Source organism: Microchirus variegatus, assembly GCF_963457635.1.
Source record: "Microchirus variegatus genome assembly, chromosome: 21".
Taxonomy (NCBI): Eukaryota; Metazoa; Chordata; class Actinopteri; order Pleuronectiformes; family Soleidae; genus Microchirus; species Microchirus variegatus.
Window position 1 is genome coordinate 15,022,103 of NC_139822.1, and position 21,311 is coordinate 15,043,413.

At 43.8% G+C, this 21,311-nt stretch overlaps 1 protein-coding gene across 1 annotated transcript in view; it reads left to right on the top strand.

The window, feature by feature from the left end:
- Positions 1-21,311, top strand: part of tiam2a (TIAM Rac1 associated GEF 2a) — a 62,539-nt gene that overhangs the window by 36,147 nt on the left and 5,081 nt on the right. Inside the window, exons 10-21 of the mRNA XM_083908184.1 lie at positions 3,251-3,430; positions 3,937-4,041; positions 4,128-4,206; positions 4,298-4,387; positions 4,476-4,673; positions 6,318-6,412; positions 16,318-16,551; positions 17,514-17,582; positions 18,510-18,635; positions 19,067-19,175; positions 20,806-20,985; positions 21,088-21,206. Coding sequence (XP_083764310.1) covers positions 3,251-3,430; positions 3,937-4,041; positions 4,128-4,206; positions 4,298-4,387; positions 4,476-4,673; positions 6,318-6,412; positions 16,318-16,551; positions 17,514-17,582; positions 18,510-18,635; positions 19,067-19,175; positions 20,806-20,985; positions 21,088-21,206 — 1,584 coding nt within the window. The remainder of the gene's footprint in view (positions 1-3,250; positions 3,431-3,936; positions 4,042-4,127; positions 4,207-4,297; positions 4,388-4,475; positions 4,674-6,317; positions 6,413-16,317; positions 16,552-17,513; positions 17,583-18,509; positions 18,636-19,066; positions 19,176-20,805; positions 20,986-21,087; positions 21,207-21,311) is intronic.

A 21,311-nucleotide genomic window follows, 5' to 3' on the forward strand; every position in this document is an offset into this window, starting at 1 on the left:
TCTTCTGTAGGCAGCTGGACTTGCGTTTTAACAGCGACCATTTATCCTTTAAAATGTAATCTTATCAAAGCCACGCTGGAGGAAAAAATATTTCAGACAGATGAGCATAATGGACACTTTTAGCATGAGCGGGATGAGTGTTATGAAGACCACTTTTCCACAGGATGCAGTGATTCATAGTGTGAGCCTGTGGTGAATGTGGCGTGTGTTAAAATTGCCCTCATTAAGGGTTTAGAAATGGACTCGGAAGAGGAAATGGTTTGGGGAAACAATAAAGCCCTTCTTTGGGTCAGTGATTTAATTTGGCTTTAAATGTAGTGGCTTCCCATCAGTTCTCCCTAATGTTTTGATGAGAGTGTGAAAAACAGCTCGGGTCCATTTTGATTGAATGGTGATTAAGATTCTACAGTTTGTGAAGTAAGAAAACAGATGAGAACGAGGTTAACACAGCTCTGTTGCTCTATTGATTTTTTTGCCGACACATACATTTTTCCACTTCTGTCTCGATGACATTTCGCCTGCTGCACTTCCTGCATCACAAATCCAGTGAATTGCTCTAATGGGCAATCATCTTCCTCTAATCTTTGGAAGTAAAGTCAAGTGAAGGGTGTGTACACCAGCTTTGTTGTGCGCTGTTGTGTAGTGTGTGTCTGTGCTTCATGTGTGTTGACTTTAACTGACAGACAGTGTGAGAGTGTGCTAACACCGAAGCTGTAGGTTGTGACTTCAGTTGCAGAGCGAGGAATACACATCTTTATGGGCTGTTACTATAGCAGCTGCCTTTGCCTCCATATGAAGGTTAAAACCAAGGTCACACACTGAGCGGCTTGGTTCTACTTTTCACATTCTCCGTCTTCCTGCTCCTTCTGTAAGCAGTGGAGAGACTGAATGTGTTTCAACGGCTAAAAGTGTTAACTAAAAAACTATTTTACTAAATGAATGCTGCATGCTTACATTTCTGCGTTTATTGAGATTAATTCATTTATTTGGAAACCCCTTAGCTTTGCCCTTAGGTGCAGCTAGTCTTTCTTGGGTCCACCTTAAAAAACAGACATTAAACAATACATCAAGTAGTAATAATAATGAAAAACATACAGTCGTGATCCACAGAAAATTAAAAGACATTTATTCCCTATGAGGTTTTATGGTAATATTTTATTGGCTCTGGATCTCCACCCTACCATCCACACCCCCTGACACACTGATCCTCTTCATGTGTCACCACACTCCACTAGCCTCTAATACACATCCCTACTATGACTTTAAACTCACTGCCCTGGAACAGACACTCGTAGTAGCCAGTCTGTGTGGCCATTATTTTCACCTTGTCTGTGTGCGACTGTGCGTGATTGTGGTGTAATCACAGCAGTGGAAAGAGGAACCCTTTCGTACTATTTTAATCGATGTAATAGAAGAAAATTGACTTCTTGAATTATTTTCCTACTTCCCCTTCACGCTCACTAAATCTGTCCAAGGCAGTGCTGTAATATTTGTGTTGCTCGGTTGCTAAGTGGAACGGAAAAGGTTGTATCTGTGCAGTGGCCGCTAAACCAGTCAGTAGCTCCGTATGCCATCTTTAGAAGCTCCAGGGTGGAGGTCGTCTGGCTTGGAAAGGATTTCCACACTAGAGAGGGTGGAAAAAACTTTTTCAGCTGAATGCAAACATAAATAGCGTACACACTCGCCACACAGGGCACTTGTTGAAGTCCAGCGCGTGCCTGGGCTGTACTCTTGGCAGTCGCTCGTGGAACGTTGACCAGGCAACCGTCGGCCCGTCACAGCCCTCTCTGACCATGAAAGACTGCATAGTGTTAGTCAGCTGCAGCTCGGGTCAGCACAGGCGACCGAATCTTACTTTTCCAGTCATGGCATAATATGCCGGGGTACAAACACAACTCTTATGCAACCAGTTGCCATGACATCTTGTTTCTTCGTCCTCCAGTATGTTCTTGTTTTCTAAGCATGACTTCACATCCCAGAGGAGGTCGGTAAAGGTGGACGGTGGCACCTTGTGTTCCACCATCATCATCATCACCAACAGTTTTGTGGGAAAACATTTTTTCGGGTAGGAACAGTGGTGACCTTTATGTCCGCGGTGATTCTTGAAGCAGACGAGTCGAGGGAATGTTTAGATGAAAAATGAGGCAAACGTTTGTCCGCTTGCCAGTGTTTGTCCGAGTTTAGACTGCAACTTGTGTCTGTTTTTGTTTGTGGAGCAAACTGGTGCTCTGAATCAGAGGCATTAGCTTGGTGAAAAACAGTGATTCATTAAGAGCAAGCATTCAGCTTCTGGAAAAAAACACCCAGAAATCACCCCCCACCAACAGGTTCTGCCTCATTAGGATCAGGTTTTGGTCTCCTGGTCCTTACAAGGTCAGTGTTTATGCCAGTAAAGGTCCTAAAGAGGCAACAAAACACAGACAAAAAACCCCTGACACAAACTACTCACATTTTTTATGATCCCATAATGCTTTGCTTTATACCCAGACCCATTCACTAAAGCATTTATTTCTGCAATTATTCCCCTTGGTCCCATATCTCATTTTATAATTTCTGTCCATGTCTGAATTCATGAATCACTGGCTTTTTCACTGCATTTGGTGTGATGGAGCTTTTCCTCATTATCTATGCTCTTGATGATTGTGGTCTCTTGCTGCACTGTGGCCTATCCCACAGCCCCACAACGCACCATTGGGGCTTTTCCCTCCAGAGACACACAGTCGCAACCAAAAAACCCCCAAATAGCAGCCTGTGAGGCCGAGCGGTGGCCTTAATACACCATCCGAAACCTCACTGTTAATGCCACCAACAAATAGTTACCTCCTGTTTGACGGATTTTGAAATAAATTGACCTTAAACGTTACTGGAGTCAAAATTTGTGCTTGTGGCTTTTCAAATCAAATCAGGCCCAGAGAAGTGCACAGATATCATCTGGACGTCTAGACCTTTTGCCAGTGTACACGGTCATTACAATGGCGATTATGTCAAATGAATTTCTGAGAGGCTAATTGTATGACATCTTTGCTTTGCTGCTTGATCCAAAGCCAAGCATTTAGACTAATGGAACTCTATTGATTTGTGTGCTGTGACTTCAACTCTTCCGCCCCCTTTCTTTCATCCACTGCCCACTTCTCTGTTGATCTTCTTCTCCTTTTTCCTCTCTAAACTCCTCCCGTTGCTGCACATCCACTTAGTTGTCTGTGCGTATCCTCCCTTTCTGTAGCTCATATCTTTGTTTCCTCTCCCACAGAGGCTGGACGTGCTGAACAGTATTTACTCCATGTCGCCCCCTGAGGGAGGTGCATGGGACAGCACCGGCTGTGCCACAGATATCATGCTGTCGTGCGTCTTCATGCCAGACGGCCTGACAGTCCGAGTTCCCCTCAGAAGAGACCAGACAGCTGCCGACCTTCTCTCTGCAGCCTGCAAGGTAGCAAAAAACACACATTCTTGTGCAGCATTCTTAGGTAGGAGCCTAGCACATAGCACCTTACCCTGACCATAACTATCATAAGTAAATGCCCTGATCCTTAATCTGATCCTAACCCTAAAACCATGTGTGTATATGTGTGTATATATATACACACTTTTTTCATAGATTGCAGCATAGCGTGTGATCATGTTCGCGATATAAAGACATTTTCAGTGACAGTAGGTGTTTGTAGTGTTGTGTCTGAATTCACATGGTCCCTTAAGACTGACTGCAGATGGACACACACACACACACACACAGCCCACGCCCACGCACAAACACCATACATGCCTTTTTTTTTGTGTGTCGCCACAAATTTGTTACCATTGAGTGTAAAGTCACTGAATAATTCACGCTTTGGCCACGCAGCAGCTGTCACACTAAGTGCCAGTGCATTAAAAATATACGCGGGGGGATTCTTGCGCACACAGGCCGATGAACACTGACGACTCTTTTGTCAACAGGTAAAACAGCTGGACCCGAGTGTGCACTGCCTGCGACGGCACAGGCGAGCGGGTCAGGACGTGGAGGTTCGATTGGTGGCACTTGGAGAGACCCTCAGTGATATGGTGAGGGAGGGGGGGACAAATGTGTTGACAAGTAATTGTCTAAACTTTATTTAATGTGTGCTGATATGTTTGCCGTCATCTTGTAGGTCAATGAACAGTTGGAGGTTTTCCCAGTTAATGTGTTTACACTGCACATGAGCAGGCCGAGCAGCACTGGAGACTTTGGTGAGTGAAAAATGGATAGATTTCTGTGTTTGTAATTATCCGTTTACCTCATGTATGTTTGCATATTCATCGTTGTGTTCACTCCTTGCAGGATTTGCGGTCACAGGACACATCGACAGCCAAAAGAACAGCCGCATCTTTGTCAACGAGGTGCTTCCCGACGGACTTGCCTTTAACGGAGGTGCCTGCTTTGTTAAAAGTGAAACACAAATGACTATTTACATTATTATCATGGGCGCATTTTCTGAACTGTGCGTCTGTGTCGTCAGGTTTGCGCCCAGGCGACGAGATCCTGACGTTAAACTGCCGCTGCGTGTCCGGCCTGGACCTGGCGCTGATGCAGTCGCTGTTTGCGGAACAGACCCTGCAGCTGAGCGTGAGGCGGGATGGCGCACGGCTGCCAAGCGTGGCCTCCAACTGCCCAGCGCCAGTTCGCAGCAAGCACCAACGAGCAAAGTCCTCCTCAGGTACTTAAACCTAAGTGACAAAAGTTAAAGTTAAAAGTGGAATGCTTCCCTCTGGTGTTACACAGAAAGGGAAGTGTATATGCTTCTGTGAAATACATCTTCACACACCCTAAGAGGTAGCAGCCTCAGTTTTTAGTCCATAAAGTTAAAACATTAATAGTTATAGTATTTCGATGTAAGCAATTATGTGAAAGCTGTGTGATGCTCCATAACAGATGATGTTTTTTTTTAAATATATTTATCAGGTATCTAGTGGCTGGCATTATGACAAATCTGGTGAGAAAATAGGTCATTTTGTAATTTTGTCACGTCATCTGCAACGAGCCACACCACTACTTCCTCAAAAGAGACATCTCTTTACTGTCAACAGTCGAAGGTGACAGAAGCGGCTTGCGATGAAGTTGTGCGTGTACAGCTGTGTGCGAAACAGAGGTGGACTTTAGGCTGCAGAAGACTCGTATACCTTTGTGATCAGAAAGTGTTATTTCAGCTTGGGTCAGTGTGAGGTGTCAGGGCTGAACAGTACAAGCAGCTGATGGAGTAGTTGGTTTCAGTGAATGTCTAAAGGTAAGGAAAAGTCAACCGATGAAGTGCAAGTTTTCATTTAATGTTTTTTTTGGGGGGTAACTGGGTGATGTTAGCTGAGTAAAAGTGACTTGTAACACAGGATGTTGTGGGTTCTTCATTCTCCTCTTTATTTCACCAGACGATCGATGAGTTTTATTGAATGAAATATACCAAACTTGAACAAAGCTCAATTAAATATTTGTATTTATTTAATTGTTTGACATAAACAAAGCACACAAAAACAAACAGAAGAGACGGTGTCTATACGAATTCATTAGTGTTTGTCCCACCAGCAGCCATAATTGGAGGCAAAGGGATTTTGAAAGGTCTCATTATAGTTAGTGGTGTAATCAAAGCTCCTGCACTCCTCTTCTCTGTCTCTAGAGGGCGCATTATCCAAGGAAGGCTGATTGGGAGGCTGGGAGGCAAAAGCCGACAGTGGGGAATTAACACTTGTTTGACATAAATTACCAAAAAAACAAAAGATTTCATGGTTGTGTTCCTAGAAGCATGCAGCCTTTCTTTTCCTGTCAGATGATTAGATATCTTTAGACATTTGGTTGACTGTGTTTGCCAGCCTTTTTCTTTTTTTTATAAAAAAAAGGAGAGGCTCATCTCCACAGGAGGTCCAGAAGTTGTCCTTTGTTTCCCTGCTGTCACATTGGCCTGCCTCCCAGGCTTCAACCAGGAATAGTCTTCTGGTGTGCCAGTTGCTGGAGAATTTGTCCTCAGAGACTTGGATTTTTTTTTTTTAATGAGAAGTGGTTAAAATGAGGAGATTATATTTTTCTGGACGGTGTATGTGCATATTTATATTTTCAAGAAATATAAAATGATAAAAAATACATGTATATCTATTTATTTTATTCTTATTTGTCTAATTTTTGTCTCTGGAAAGCTAAATGCTATTTCTATTTGCCATTTTCTATGTGACTTTCTAGGTTCTCATGATATGTTAAACATGTGGTCAGAAGGAGGATGTGCAGTAAAAAAAAAAAAACCACTGCCTCGGCTCACACGCATATTGTACAAGTACAGAAAGAGATGTTAAAATGTTTTGTTTTTTTCTCTTTCTAGATGTGTGCACTGCAGATGATGCTGTTGAGTCCCCGTGCGTAGGACTGGAGAATGGTCACTCCCTCTGCATACACAGGCCTGTGCAGCACAGCAAGGTAGGAGGGGGTTATGTGTGTGTGTGTGTTTGTCAGCTGTGGGGGCTGTCAGAGACCCGACTGGCACCAATCCTTAGCATTACCATAATTAGTATATTCTATCATAGCCACCGGTATAAACACAGCTTATTACTGTCATGCAGACAGGGTCCAGACTGAGACGCTGGGTAACATTCACACCAACACACACATGCTCAAGAAGACATGCATCCCCACAGGCAGTTCTGTTGTCATCCTCTCCATCATAACAATAAAAGGTTGATGAGGATGTCTTTACACATTCGTTGCTGCAGTCTTTGTTACCCTGTATTTAGTACAACTCCTTTCTCAGTGTGCCACATAGGTGTCCCTGATGACTTACAGCAAATAGAACAGTGATTTATGTCCTATTGTTGAATAGCCGCATAGTTTTTTGATGTAGAAACCCACTGGGAATCACACTTGAACAGAGATGCTGTTATAACAGATGTAATACAATGCTGGCTTTTATTGAGAGGAATAATAAATATGCCAAGTCACCTTGAGAAATAAGATAATAAGCTAATAATGTGCTGCAAATGTCCGTTTAATCCGCGTGGTTGTCATTGACGGTGTGAGTGCCCGTTTGGCACACTTTGACTCAACGGCTCGTTGTGTGATATGAGCGACATGAAAAAGGGGGAAATAGTGTTGAGCTCATTTCAGCGGTGATTCATCGATTGCAAATCCAGGCCAAACTTTATAGCAATCGTTGCTAAACGGCGTGGCTTTATTCTAATCGCCTGTGTCGGAAGATGCCACGGCGTCTTTGACCTGAGGTGAGACGGGGAGGTGGATTTGTGGATTCCATTTGTCTCTCTTTTTGTTTGCCTGGTGACATGAGTCAGTCCCACTGCACTGAATCTGCACTGCACCACTGCTGCTGCTGCTGCTGCACATCTCCCTGTTGTTGCTATTTCACTGAGGAATGAATGGAAGAAACGTGTGTGTGTGTGTGATGGAGGAAGGTTTATGAATGTGTGTTTGAAACATAGGAGGGGGGAAAAAAAAACCTCCTTCCTACATCAGGAAGAGTCAGCCAGTAACACAGGGTGAGATAGTGGTTGACAGTTAATCAGATTTTTTTGCCGCGATGAAATGAATGACGGAATTTAATCACCGCCGGGTCATCGGTTAGCTCTCTGGGCCGTGGAGGAATGAATCCTGTCGCTAGGTAGAAAATCAGCCGCGTATCATCAGCATATATAGGTGCACACGTGCATGCAGATGGCGTTATGGGAGTCAATAGAGACGGATGGGAAGGAAAGGAGTAATTTCAAGCTTCTTGTCTCACCTTGTAATCGGCTGCTTCCCTACAGTGACGATCCTTTGATTAATTGGTCCACTGAGTTCCAATTTGTGTTTACTGCACAGGAGAGATTTGTGTGTTTGTGTTTGTGTGTTAGAGGTGTGGGGTTTACCTGGCACAGTTGACAATGCTGTTTACCATCTCATTAAATGTGCTGACACTGAGGGAGTTTGCCTTATTGATACATTTGGATATAGAGCGACCGTTGCAAGTAATTGGGTTAACACAATGTTCTGGTGCCGTTACGAGCTCAACCAATCGATTACGAAAGTAAACAGAATTGGTCCCGGATAAACTCCCTTGAGGCACCAGAAATGGAACTGATGCGACATACGTGCATTCATTTTAGTAATGTGGATGGTGGTGTGTCCTCTGCGTTAAAACTTAAGCATGCATGTTGTTTATGGTGCATTTAAATATATCTTCTCTATTTATCATAGCATATTAGCAGGTGATCCTGGTAGACAGATGGAAGTATGTGAGATTTTATTGTTTTGTTGATTATTTAAGGGCCAACATGCCAAAAAATCTACTGCTTTCAGCTTCTCAAACAGAAACATTTGCTATTTTTTTTGATATCCCATGGAATTAAACTAAACACTTTTTGGATTTCTAGCCTACTTTTTGACATTTTGTCTTTGATTTCATATAAAGCTGAAAAGCATTCGTCAATTAATAATGACATTATTTTAAAAAGAGATATTTGTAAGCAGCTTCTCAAATTATCAAATTCAGATATTTGATTTTTGCCATAAGTATTAAATTGAACATATGGTTGCCTCCATTTGCCTCCATACAGATAAATAAAAATGATTAAGCTTTTTGTTATTGTAATGTTGTGAAAGCTATTAATTATCTGTCTAATTATGTGTAATTGGTTGGTGGATGACAGCCATGCTAACTTCACTTTATATTATACTGTGACCCCATAAATAGATGCATATATGATGTAGCTGGTTGGGTCTGTAGCTGTTGTATTGAAGCTAAGGTTAAACAGGGGACAAACATATTAAACGTCCTTGCTTTTGTCCAGACCGAGAGCCTTTAAATGGTCTTATGGAAAAGACTGTGACTGGAGCCAGACCTCTCTGTACTGTTTAACATGATTAATTTGATTAAATAGAGATGTAATTAGAAGAAGCCACATGGCAGACTGATATTTGTAGTAGTTTCCTTCCTTCCTTCCTCCTGTTTGTGACCTGTTTTTGCTTGTCTCAGTGGACAAGAGGAATTAGTTGTTTTAGAACGTTTTAGATATAAAAACTTATTAAGAGGCTACTAGAAGATGTGCTGATGCCTACAGATATTTTGCTCTATCATTTTCTTCAAACATGATCTCGTCCTCTGAGCCACTATCACCTCCTTAAACTATAGAGAATCCTCTTTATCTGACTGCTCTGTCTGTGTGATATGAGTTTGAGGGGGCAACTTGGAGAGGAGTGTGTTTGTGTGTGTGTGTTATGACTAAGCCCATCAGCCACCATCTGGCCTTGAGCAGGCTAATAATCTGAGCTTAATGCTGTCAGTGCAGTTAATGCCGCTCTAGTCGGTCCACTCCACTGTTAACAAGCTAGGAAGGCAAATGAAAATGTGAAAGGAAGACGGACAAAAGACTGGACTTGGAGCCAACACGATGCGTCTGTGGTGAGAATGACCAACAAGGGACTGCCTAGTGCGTCCAAGGCAGTGGCCATACCGGCCGCAGTCCCGTTGGTGAACGATGACGTTACTCAGTCGTGCCTCTACCTCACCACTTTCCTCGAGCTCTTCGTGCGGGACCAGTCTCCTGCCCAGGCCTTGTGGTCCCTCTTCGCCATGTGCTGGTTCTGGCCCTCAGGCTTCGAGTCAGAGGAGGACAACCTGTTCCTGGGCTCCGCGCTGTTCAGTTTGGGACGGCTCCTCAAGGACGAGCTGGCCTGCCTCGGCCAGGACATGACCGCCTGCTTGTCCTGCCAGAGAGAAGCCAAAGGAAACAAACAACTGGTAACTAACTATTATGGGCTGTGGGGAGGATTTAGCTGAGGTAGCTGAGACTGTGCGAGTCTTCACACCTAATCTACAGAGCTTCACCTCCCACAGCCTTCTGTGTGTTTAGTGAAAGCACCACCAGGAACGTGAGTCTGCCCTAGTTTTTTAGCATTGAAGCATTGAGTTTAAAGAGCACAAAACATGCAATATTAAACAGTATGTACTGCAGTGCATATGTGTGAAATATTTCCTAAATTTGAAGCAATGCTAGTGATAGTACAGTCACAGCCAGATGGACAGTTTACAACTTTAGTTCAGTCTAAAATATCTTGAAAATCATGGAATATATTAGATTTGGTGCAGATAGTCCTTGGAGACGTGTAGCCTAACCACCACTCCAATCATCCCTTGACTTTTAATGGAGAGTTACCGACTACCTGCAAATCTACCACTAACTTCATTTGGACTGTACGTTTAGTGCTCACTGGTAAGAGTGCAAATTCGATAAACAATGATTGTGAGCAGTGTAAACACCACATAAGCAACTTTTCGCAACTTTATCTACTTACAGCAGATCCGTCCTGGCGATCTTGTATTATTTTATTTTCCTGTAAGGTTTGTTTCCAAGGAAGATGGGGACAGGAGATGGAATTAACACAATGTTATCTCAGTAGTGTGGGCTCTATTAGAATTAACTACACTCTGAAATGGTCACCTCGTGTGCTTCAGTGGCTGTTAGTGTCCCATCCTAGTTGGCCGTTGTATGGTGTTGATTGACCAGGTTGAATCCTTTTGATTTCCAAAGACCCAGTCATTTTTTTAACATCAGGATTACAAAACCTTTAATTTACTTTGGAGTAAGAATAGTGTATAGTTCTAGCACTGCGAAAGGGATGTGAATAGCCTAGGGGCTTCAGTAGAATGGGTGCTTTAATTTGAAACTAGCTTCATTATTAAAACACACTTCTTTCCCAAAGTACACTGAGATTTTGTGGAATAATATTTGTTTAGGATGAATAATAATGGCTTTGAGTGTGACAGGATCAGCCATCCCCCCTCATCTTCCTCTCTCCTCCCCTCTCTCTACTTGGTTTGATTCATGAGCGTTTGTCTTTTTTTTTATTGGGGCTCTAAAGAGAAGATGGCATCTTGGCACTACAGTCCACTAACATGGCAAATTAATCACTGGCCCTGACTATCAGCCACTGGGCCTCTTCTTCCTCTCTCTTTCTCATGGTGTCATTACATGCCTTTATCCTCCGGGACACATCTTTATGTCACCCCTTCTTCTTAATCCTCTCCCCTCCCCGTGTACGTTTGCTTATTTATGCTAAGACGTGGCCTTTTCCGCTGTTGAAGTGCAGAAGCTCTCCTTGGATTTGAGCAGCATTTCATCTGTAAACCAGACAGAGCTCTGGACTTAATAATGCATCAAATGGAGATGGCGGCTTTCCATCATAGGTGGCTGACAGTCCTCACGGTGCTGAGCCCAGTATCAGTGTCATCTTATTTATTTAATATAAATAAATAAACTATAAAGTGAAGTGAAGCTCAGTACCTGCAATGATAGGAACTGCTGTCTGGGTTTAGGACTCTATAACCATGTTGACCTGATTTCATCGGCTCTTAAATTATTCTTTCAGGACTAAAACCTGCTTCAAATCTGAAATTTCTTAATTATACAAAGAATGATCACATGAGCTCAAAATGACAGGCAGAGATATGTGCAACACAGGTTGTTGGACTGATGCTGGCCATTTGGATATTTTTAAACCCCTAATTTACCAAATGTGCAAAGGGTTGCCTGCAGTACTATCAACTCTCATGGAGTAAGGTAAAATGTGATTATGATAAAGCAAAGTCTGAGTACTAAAGGAGTTTTCATGGACACAGGCTTCATCTGTTTATTTATTCCCTGTGAAAGCGCTGTGTTATACGTGTCATGTTTTATTCTTGTGTGAGGCCATAGTTAAGATTCCTGCTCTGTTGCCCCCACCGGCTCAGAGCCTCCTGTTTTTGAGTCAGCCATTTCTGTGTGTGGAGGTAACAAGCCAGAACGGTCTACATTGTACCGCTGCTATTGAGAGACTGGACTGGACCCTGACGCAGTCCCAACCTCCCCATTCAAGCGCTCTGGAAATCACCGGAATCATATCTGAAATCATCCATGTAACCACTCTGGTCGTGTGGCGCCGCAAATGAGAAGAACCAGGAGAAGCGGGGAAAAAGAAATGGAGATTATAGATGATGAGATAGAGATGCAGGCAGACGAGCGCTGATGCAAAGAGACAGATACAAGGGGAAGAATTCACCTTCTATGTGCACAAACCAAGTGTCCAGACTGATTGATATGCAAAGCAAGCCAGCAGCAAGCACATTTTCCTCTGCCTACACTTACAGAACGGCAGGACGCAGGATCAATGGCTCAACTCCTATCAAAGCCCACTCTGCTTCAGAGGCAGAGGCGTACTCAAGACTGAGGTTTCTGACCTTGGGCCTAACAACGAGATGGGCAGCTGCAGTTTAAAGAGAGAAAAGTTGAAGAGGAGAGATTTACTGAGCAACAGAAGACTAATTAAGGTGGAAGTGAAAGGATCTCCGACACGGTCAAGCCAACCTGTGCAAGCTATCAAACGGAACATCATCTCTGGAGCCGCCATGCCAGCGTACAGGGGAGGCAGGCTGCGTAGGAAGGGCTGCTCTCTGGCCCGAAGGACTCGGCAGCGGGCAACAGCAGCATGGAGGCTACTCAATAGACTGCTCTTCATGGTGATGAGAGGACGGACAGAGCAAGTAAATACTTAGAAAGATTGACTCTGCGATTATCTGCTGTAATTTGTGACGAGATGATAGGAAAAACATCCGTACCAAAGTAAACTGACTGTGAGTCAGTTCAATAAGTGCTTTTTTAGCTTTAATGATGTCTCATTTTAGATGGATGAGAGGGCTGATGTCGAGATTTACCTAAATGTATGCCTTGGAAGTTAATTTGGTCAGTTTGTAAGGACAATGTGACTTGGAAAAACAAGCTTGTTTAGTTGGCATTTAGTAACCTTTTACTTTTATCTAGAAACTGACAAAAAATAGAAGAAATGCTGCTCGACTCAACAGCTTTTTATTTATGTTTTTATTTTTTTGTGTGTGTATCTGCATGGGCTGAAAAAGAGTTGTTTTCTCTAAATGGACCTGAGGGCATAGGCGGTGAGTGAAGGTAGAAACACGATGCAGAGCTGACAGCTGACAGAGTGAAAAGCTGAATATGAACCCACAGCAGCACGGTTGAATCCACTTGTCTTTCCTGGCGCTCCAAGGTTTCTCTTGATTCTCTGCTGGCTCCTGTCCTCGCTTCTTAATTGGTTATTTGGACTAGCTGCCAGGCTTTGTTGGGGAGGATTGCACTGAGTCAATTGCAATTCCTGAGTCATGACAGTTAGTCTGTAGGCCCCTCTACCTCCTCCTCCTCCTCCTCTTTATATTTCTATTTCCTCCTGCCTATCTCTTCCTGTCATGGTCCAGTGCATGTATCTGCCATTTAACGTTGATGAAAATCCTGTTTACTTTTCCACATACATGTTCCGTTTTACTACAACTCTGTGGCTCCTCCATCATCTCGTGTGAGCAGTGCGGACATGAGCACCTATCTAGTGTGGGTGTGACGAGAATTAACTCAGCACTTGAGCAGTGGTGTGTGCTGCTGAACACACACACACACACACAGGTTTGTGTCGCTATCCTTTTAAGGACTCGCATTGATTTTCATACATTTGGACTAACCTTAACCAAAACAAGTAAATGCTTAACCTAACCGCAATTCAAATCTTAGCCCTAAATGTAACCAAATCTCAGAAATTAGGTTTTTCCCCTCATTGTCTGGTCCTGACAAGATCAGTGTTTATGCCAGAACACACACACACACATACACATATATTTAAACACCCTGGCCAGTCCCCCCCCCCTTTCCCGGCACCTATAGCTGAATTAAACGACAGATATTACCGTTATCTGTCTTCACAGGGCTGTGCTCTTCCGTGTCTGGAGCTACCAGTGGCCCCTTTTTGATTAATACGTCTCTCTGATATCCTTCAACCTCTGTGTTACCTTCAGGCAATCTTCTCGCTGTCTGCCTGCCCAGCGCAGTATTGAGTTTTCCCAGAGTGAAAGGCTGACTGGCGCCGTGTGTGGCACCGCCGTCAGTGTGTGTTTTTGTGTGTGTTTGTGAAGCAGTTTTTGTGACCTTTTGTGGGTCAGCTGTAGGTGCACAGATAATATTAGGTTCTTTATAAATAACCACTTGCTACATTAACGTCATGCAAGAAGTAGAATACAGTTCCTAGTCGACACAGACCCATGACTGTTCTCAGAAAAGTACGTTTTAACAAGGCCCTTAACCATGGTAGCAGCATGGCTAATAAGCTAATTTTTAGCATGTATAGATTATTAATAGAAATTATAGTTTCAATCACTAGCTTTGATAAAACATGATATTACCCTCCTTTAGAGTGAAATTGACAATAAAGCAGATTGACAGCTGTACCCTCACTTTTCACTAGCTCCTCCCTCTCATCCAAATATGGTCACGTCTGGTTTTATAAATCTAGATGCCACCGTTTGAACTTCGAAACGTGGGACTTCCGAACCGTCACGTCACAGACGTTGATGTCATCACTAAATGTTAAACGTTAACATGGTGACATTGTGATTGTAAGCGTTTTTACCATTAAGGGATGCCTGTTCTCATTCACCCAAGTCATTGTCACGTCTTTATAGATTCATTTGAAGGCGTTTCACCTCCCGTCTTAGGGCGTGTTTGCTTGCAGAAACATGAGTGCCTGTTAACGGTGTATGAACGCGTCTCGCTCTCCTCCACCGGCGAAAAAAGAGAAGCATTAAGTCACCCTTAAAATGATCTGGCCACATTCAAAGTGATCCAGACTGCCTCTGCTGTGGGTGGTGGATCACTTCAAAGAGGTTTAACCCAGACATGCACAGACGACACAGCGAGAGCTTTTCTCCATCTGTCTCTTTCCTCTCTCTTTTATGTGCTTCTCTCACATCACCACTCCATATACCGGCCGTCTCTGGAGTGGCCGTGCCATAATGAGTTAGCTGATGAGTTGCGGGCTCATTAATGGAGGCCTTGATTGTCAGTGGGCTTCATGTGTGAGTGGATTTGATGGGGGGGGGGGGAGGTTGTGGGTGGTAGCTTCACACCAGTGTCGGGGCTGAGTGACTCAGACAAGCGGTCGCACACATTTCGCGGAGTGCGTACGTGTGTGCATCGATGCCTGCTGTGTCACAATGAAGGGTTTATCGATCGGTGTTTGTTACTGTACAGCCTTTCAGCGGCGAGGCTCACTTGAATGCTTGCTCGTACAATATTTTCAATAACCTCACACGCACGCATACACACAGGGGAATATGGAAAGTGCTGAGCAGTTGTGTTGCCTGGCACATTGGCCCGTTTTGTCATGCTGTGTTGCTGTGCAGCTGATTGGAACCTGCTATTACTGGCACTCGCCAGCCTCTGCACATTGCAGGGACTGGTCATATATTATTACGCCACATCATGTTATTTACTTGGAGGACTAGTCATCACGAGGCCCTTTCTTTCAGCTCAGACATCATAAATAATGGCTTGCGCACCGTGGTTTAGCAGAATTTGGTGCATTTGATGAAGTGGGTTACTTGAGTGATTTGTCAGGTGAGAAATGAGGTTGGATTTTGATGATGTATATTTGATATAGTGACACGGCAACCGTGTTTTTATCTCACTGCTACGTTTTTATGCCGGTAAGTAGAACAGAGAGACAGAAGATGGTTGATTTTCTGCCACTGTTCTCCATAGACTGAAAAACTCTAACCTGCCACAGGCAAATCATGTCAGTTGGTGCCTTCAGCTGATGCTGATCCAACCTCTTCAGGCAATAATAATAATAAAATAATGCACTTTGTAGGTTTCCATTGAACACCGCCTTTAAAATTAAATGCTGATCTGTTACATTTGTTGCTTGGTACAATTTATTTAAGTGGTACAAAGCAGTGCTGGAGGATGTGATGAACAAGCAAGACGATCCCAACTCCCCTCCTCAACGCCGTGTATTCGTTTAGAACAGTTCTGTATTTTGACAGCCACCTGGGTCCTCTTGGCATGTCAGATTTTCTGGCACTGGTGTGACACAAAGCTGTATTACCGGCCATAATGGATGTAGAGGAAGAATGTAATGTGCCGTAATACTATCTGCTGGGATAGCCAGTCAATCTTTCACATGCTCTTTCGAGTCTTTGATGAAAATCCTATTAACATAGAGTGCACAGCTAAATCTCCATAACGTCATTAGTATGCCCATAGGGAATGACTGGCCCGTCTAACAGTGTGGAATTGTATAGATTATTAATTTATATAGCGGTAGAGCTGAAATCATTAGCTGTGTATGTTTATATGAGACAAGTAAAATAGTTTTACATTTGAATACATCTCAGAGAACGTGTGCAAATGCACAACTGCTTTTCATGTATTCAAAGTGTGAGCCTCGTTGTATCCAGCTGGCAATTATAATCCATGAGCCTTCTAACCTAAATACAACCTCCTTCTCTCTGTCGCCCCCTACAGAGTGTGGACACCGTGTGCACTCTTTACCACTCCTCTCAGGAAGGAACGGGCTCAGGTGCCGGGAGCCTGATGGACGACACCAAGGAGTCTCGGGCGAGGCAGGAAGTAGAGCTGGGGTCGGGTCCCGCAGGGGCGGCCACCCTGCGCCGACCGTGCTCCAAGCACATGAGCGCCACCGAGAGGTTAAGGAAGGTCATCCAGGAGCTGGTGGACACAGAGAAATCATACGTGAAGGTGAGACTACTGTCAGCATTTATTATTAAAGGCAGGCAATGGGTCTTTCTAAAAAATTTAGAAATCACTTTTACTCAAAGTTCGCTTTTTAACATAATACAGCATATTTTTTAAGTCTGAGAACAACAGGGTTTCATGTGCTTGACTGTTTCTTGGCCAATAGTAGATGATGCTATTATTTCACAGTTTAAAACTGCAAATGATTAGTTTTTATAGTTTGGCTGAATGAAATTAAAGTGCTGCATCTGCATATTCACCGTGCATATATGAGAGTTCATTTCACAGATGTGACATTACCCTTTTAATACTGTGCTTAGTAAGTGATATGGCACAGCAATCACAAGAGAAGAACTGAAAGAAAGGGCTCCTGTGTCACAGTTGAAGCTCCTCCCTCTGTCTGCCCTTATTTATCATCCTCCCACCCAATCATTTTGCTGCCCTCATGTTTTCTAATATGACCTTGTTCCAGCTGATGCATGTTAAAGATCCTCTTGTGTCTGCACTACTTGAAATGGCTCACATTTTTTTTCCGTCCGCCGTCATCTCCGTCTCCTCGTTTTTCATTAAGTCCCTTTCCCGGTGCACCCTTCTCCCTCGGCCTATTGTTGATTGGTAATTGAAGAAGGTGATTGTCTTCTCAGAGTCTCTGCTCACCCAGATCTTGCGCCCATGTAGGTAGCTTAGACGGTGAGGAGCAGGAAGAGAAAGCTCATAAATCAACCTAATGAGAATAGCCCCACTGATACCAAGACACGCTACAGCCCCATTAAAGGGTGTGGGGGGTGTTTGAGGTGAGGGATTCTGGGAGGAAGGCAGATAGAGGTTATAAAGCGAGAAACAACTCTTGATTTCATGATAAAAAGGATGTTAAACGACAGGCACATTGCAGAATAGTGTTTACTCAAGGTGTTTCATTCCTTTTTTTCCCCCTGTTGCTAACCTTTTTTTCTGTTTTGCTGTAGGATCTGGAGTGTTTGTTTGAGATCTACTTGAAACCCCTGCATAACGAAAGCTTCCTCTCACTGGACGAGGTAGGTGGCGAGTGTGTGTGTGTGTGTGTTTATCAGAAAATAGAACATGTAAGGAGAGGTGTAGAGCCCAGAGGCAGGTCCTGGAAGGGTATATAAGGATGTTGAATTCATTGAGTGCTGATTACCCAGAGGTGGTAGTGATGAACTCTCGTTGGTCACAGCTACCTCATTACCACAGAAGGACAAATTAGCATTTCCCTCCACTGACCTTCTACTGTCCTACGAGGGACTTGGGAATAAGGGGCATCTTAAAGAGGAAACCTGCCCTTGAAACATTCAGCCGATATCCACATGTCACCGTATACCTGTCTGCTGATTTTAATGCAACCATTTCATTAAGAAAATGGGATGTCTGTCTTTACTGTATGTGTTCCAGTGATAACGTTAATAGGAGACTGCAACATGCTAATAATGACTATAGCGCCGCGGTCTCCTGTGACCTCAAACACAGCGCGTCTCTCACAAGACACACGAGTCGATAGGCTACTTAGCATCGGGGCAAATTAAAAGGCCATTATGAGACAGCGGGATGTGTTCACTCACAAAGTGGATGTGCATGTGTTCGCCCCCAGAATGCTTTTTAATGAAGGGAAGTGGTGACCCCTGGATATATGTGATGGAGAGCCTGTCTGAAACTGTAGAAGACTGTGTGTGTGTGTGTGTGTGTTGTATTTCTAGCAATAGTTTGTCCCTAAGTGCCTTTTTCAGAGATGGATCCATCAGGCTGGAGGTTTTTATAACACTCCCGAGCCTCTCTCTGACTGATTTTTATGAAGTAGAACTCTTGTTTGGCTATTTTCTCCCTTTTTTTTCTCCTCGCAGCGTCGTATAACCTAACTTTTTCCTTTTTTCTCTCCCACTTTTTCAATTTTCCTCTCATCCTTCCATCCATTATGCTACTATCCTCGTTTCCTCGTCCTCTTTAAGATGGAGAGTCTGTTTGGCAGCCTGCCTGAGATGCTGGACTTCCAGAGGGTCTTCTTACAGACGCTGGAGGAGAGGATCGCCTCCTCGCCTGACTTCAGCACCCTGGAGACGCCCTCACAGTTCAAGGTGAGATACATGCACACACACACACACTGTTTTTACATTATTTGTGCTTTCATTCTCTCGCCCTAACCCTGAAACCACCAGATGATTTTAGCCACTATTCCAAAGACACACATGATGTTTGAGATCTTGTGGTTTAGTAGTTGAGTGGATGTGACAGGAGCATCACTGGCTTGTGTCTAGGATTGACATGACAGGCTGTGGGCTCTATTGATCTACTTTGTGGTTCACTGGTTAATATATCGTGAGCTGCTGAAAGCGACTGTACTCAAAAGGTTAGGCGAGCGGGCAAGGACATGTGAGGGTGTTGAAAAGTTCCCAGAGAGAAGAGAAGGATTCACGCTCTTTTTCATCCACTCTCTGGAACGTCACACTCCCTCAGCCCGCGTGCACAACACTTACCTCTGCGTATTTGTCGTCGTCTTTGTTTACAGAAGGTGCTGTTTTCTCTCGGGGGTTCGTTTCTCTACTACGCCGACCACTTCAAGCTGTACAGCGGCTTCTGTGCCAACCACATCAAGGTCCAGAAGGTCCTGGAGAGAGGTAATACCAGAGAGAGAAATCATGTCTTTAACAGAAACATTTTAAATCCTTTTTCAGTGCAAAATCACCAAACTTGTAAAGATGGTTTAATCACATTTAAGTGGTGAATAAGTGCACAATAAGTGGCCACTGAAAGTGCAGTTACGTCATGAGTTCTCCATCGAAAGGCGAGACTAGCTTACAAGGACTTGAGTACCACACGTATATAAACTCTGCTTCCTGGGATTGTATTGTATCACAAAAACATCACATTACCTTGTTGAAGGTTTAGCCCTCCAGGGGTGAAAGTGAGGTTAGTCAATTTAGTCCAATTTACTGCCAACCCTGCACTAATAGCATAACAAAACACATGCATACATTAATACACAGACCTTTAATAACTTTTCAAACAGAGCCCTGGCTTATATTCCTTACATAAGTTGATTTGTACCTGCTGAGACGTCGGCCTTTCTGCTGCCCAGTGCTGGGAGAAATGTACGATTTGCTTCACTGCTGACATACGACGATGGTGGGGAAGGTAAATTCCCCCACTGTGCAGCTTAAATCTGCCCCTCTACCAGAATTGTGAGTGATATTCCTTAAAGTAGTAGAATAAAAATATATATATATATTTTTAATTATTTAATAAAAAAACTATAATAAATCCACCAGTGGGCTATTAATAGTTGTTGTGCGACATAGAAAACCCTCCCTATAACTTTGATGTGAGCTGTAACTGCTATTTAATACAGCTTTGTGTGGGGAAAAAAAGGAAAAGAAATGCTGACTGTTCCAAATGCTCTTCAGGTCTACTTATTATGTTAATTTCTTAAGTGTCTGAGCCTGTGGTCGGTGCCAGCTTGATGCGTAGCAGCTCTTAAAGTTTGTGTGAAAGGAGAAAGTGCCTGACTTAAGAGTTTGCATACGCCCGCTCTCTAATCACTAATACATGAACAACACGTAGCACAATAACGGGAGCGCAGCCTGGTCACAACCAGCTGATCCAAGGACATCTCGAAGAAATCTGTGGGTGTGTGTCAACCCTTCAAGTAATTATATGCCTGTCTTTGCCATCTTCATCACTCCCCTCCCTTTCCCATCATGCCAAGGGCACTGGGTTGCCTCACTTTCCCCTGTTTATTTGTCGACTCGTTAATTGCCTGCCAATTACTCAGGGATGTGTCGATGCAGCTGCCTGTCTGTGGCTGCGAGTGTTATAATTAATACTTTAATGGCTCCCCTCAGTTAATGTTGTGGAAGCATACTGTTTCGGAGAAAATGTCATCGTCTCCTTTTTACAGGAGGCTCGTTCTGTTTCAAACCTGCCGTCTCACACGTCGCTGCTGGCTTCCATATAAACTCAGAAAAGCTGTTATGTATTTAAGTAAATCATCACAGTTTCCTGGGCGGAAGAAAAAAAAAACAGCTTGTTTAAGTCATTAAGATAATCACAGGTGATGAGCCGAGTATAATTAATTAAGCTAATATTTACACTGCGCTTTTAATGGTAGGCTGAGAAGAGGCCTCCACCACCCCCTGCTGGAGACATGCAGCACCTGTCTCAAACTGTGTCGGGAAACACCTGAATACATTACAGTGAAAAAGACTGCTAAAACATCCGTATTAATCCAGTAACCGTGTGCTGTTGCAGCTAAGACGGACCAGGCCTTTAAGGAGTTCCTGGATGCGAGGAACCCCACCAAGCAGCACTCGTCCACCCTGGAGTCCTACCTGATTAAACCGGTGCAGAGGGTACTCAAGTACCCGCTGCTGCTCAGGGAGCTGGTGTCGCTCACCGACGCCGACAGCGAGGAACACTACCATCTCACTGGTGAGGAGGGAGACGTATACCACCTGTTTAGACGCACACACAAACACATCAGTTTTAGTTTGTCACGTATGAACATTGGCACACGTACGCTCGTCTCCACAGAGGCTCTGAAAGCCATGGAGAAGGTGGCCAGCCACATCAACGAGATGCAGAAGATCTACGAGGATTACGGCTCGGTGTTTGATCAGCTGGTCGCTGAGCAGACTGGTCACGATAAGGAGGTACGTACATATTTTCAAACGGATTTATAATCCCTTCAGTTGCTCATACACTGTATATAGTCCTGTGTACTTCAGAGCGGAGTTGTTTGGCTTCTCATGTTGTTT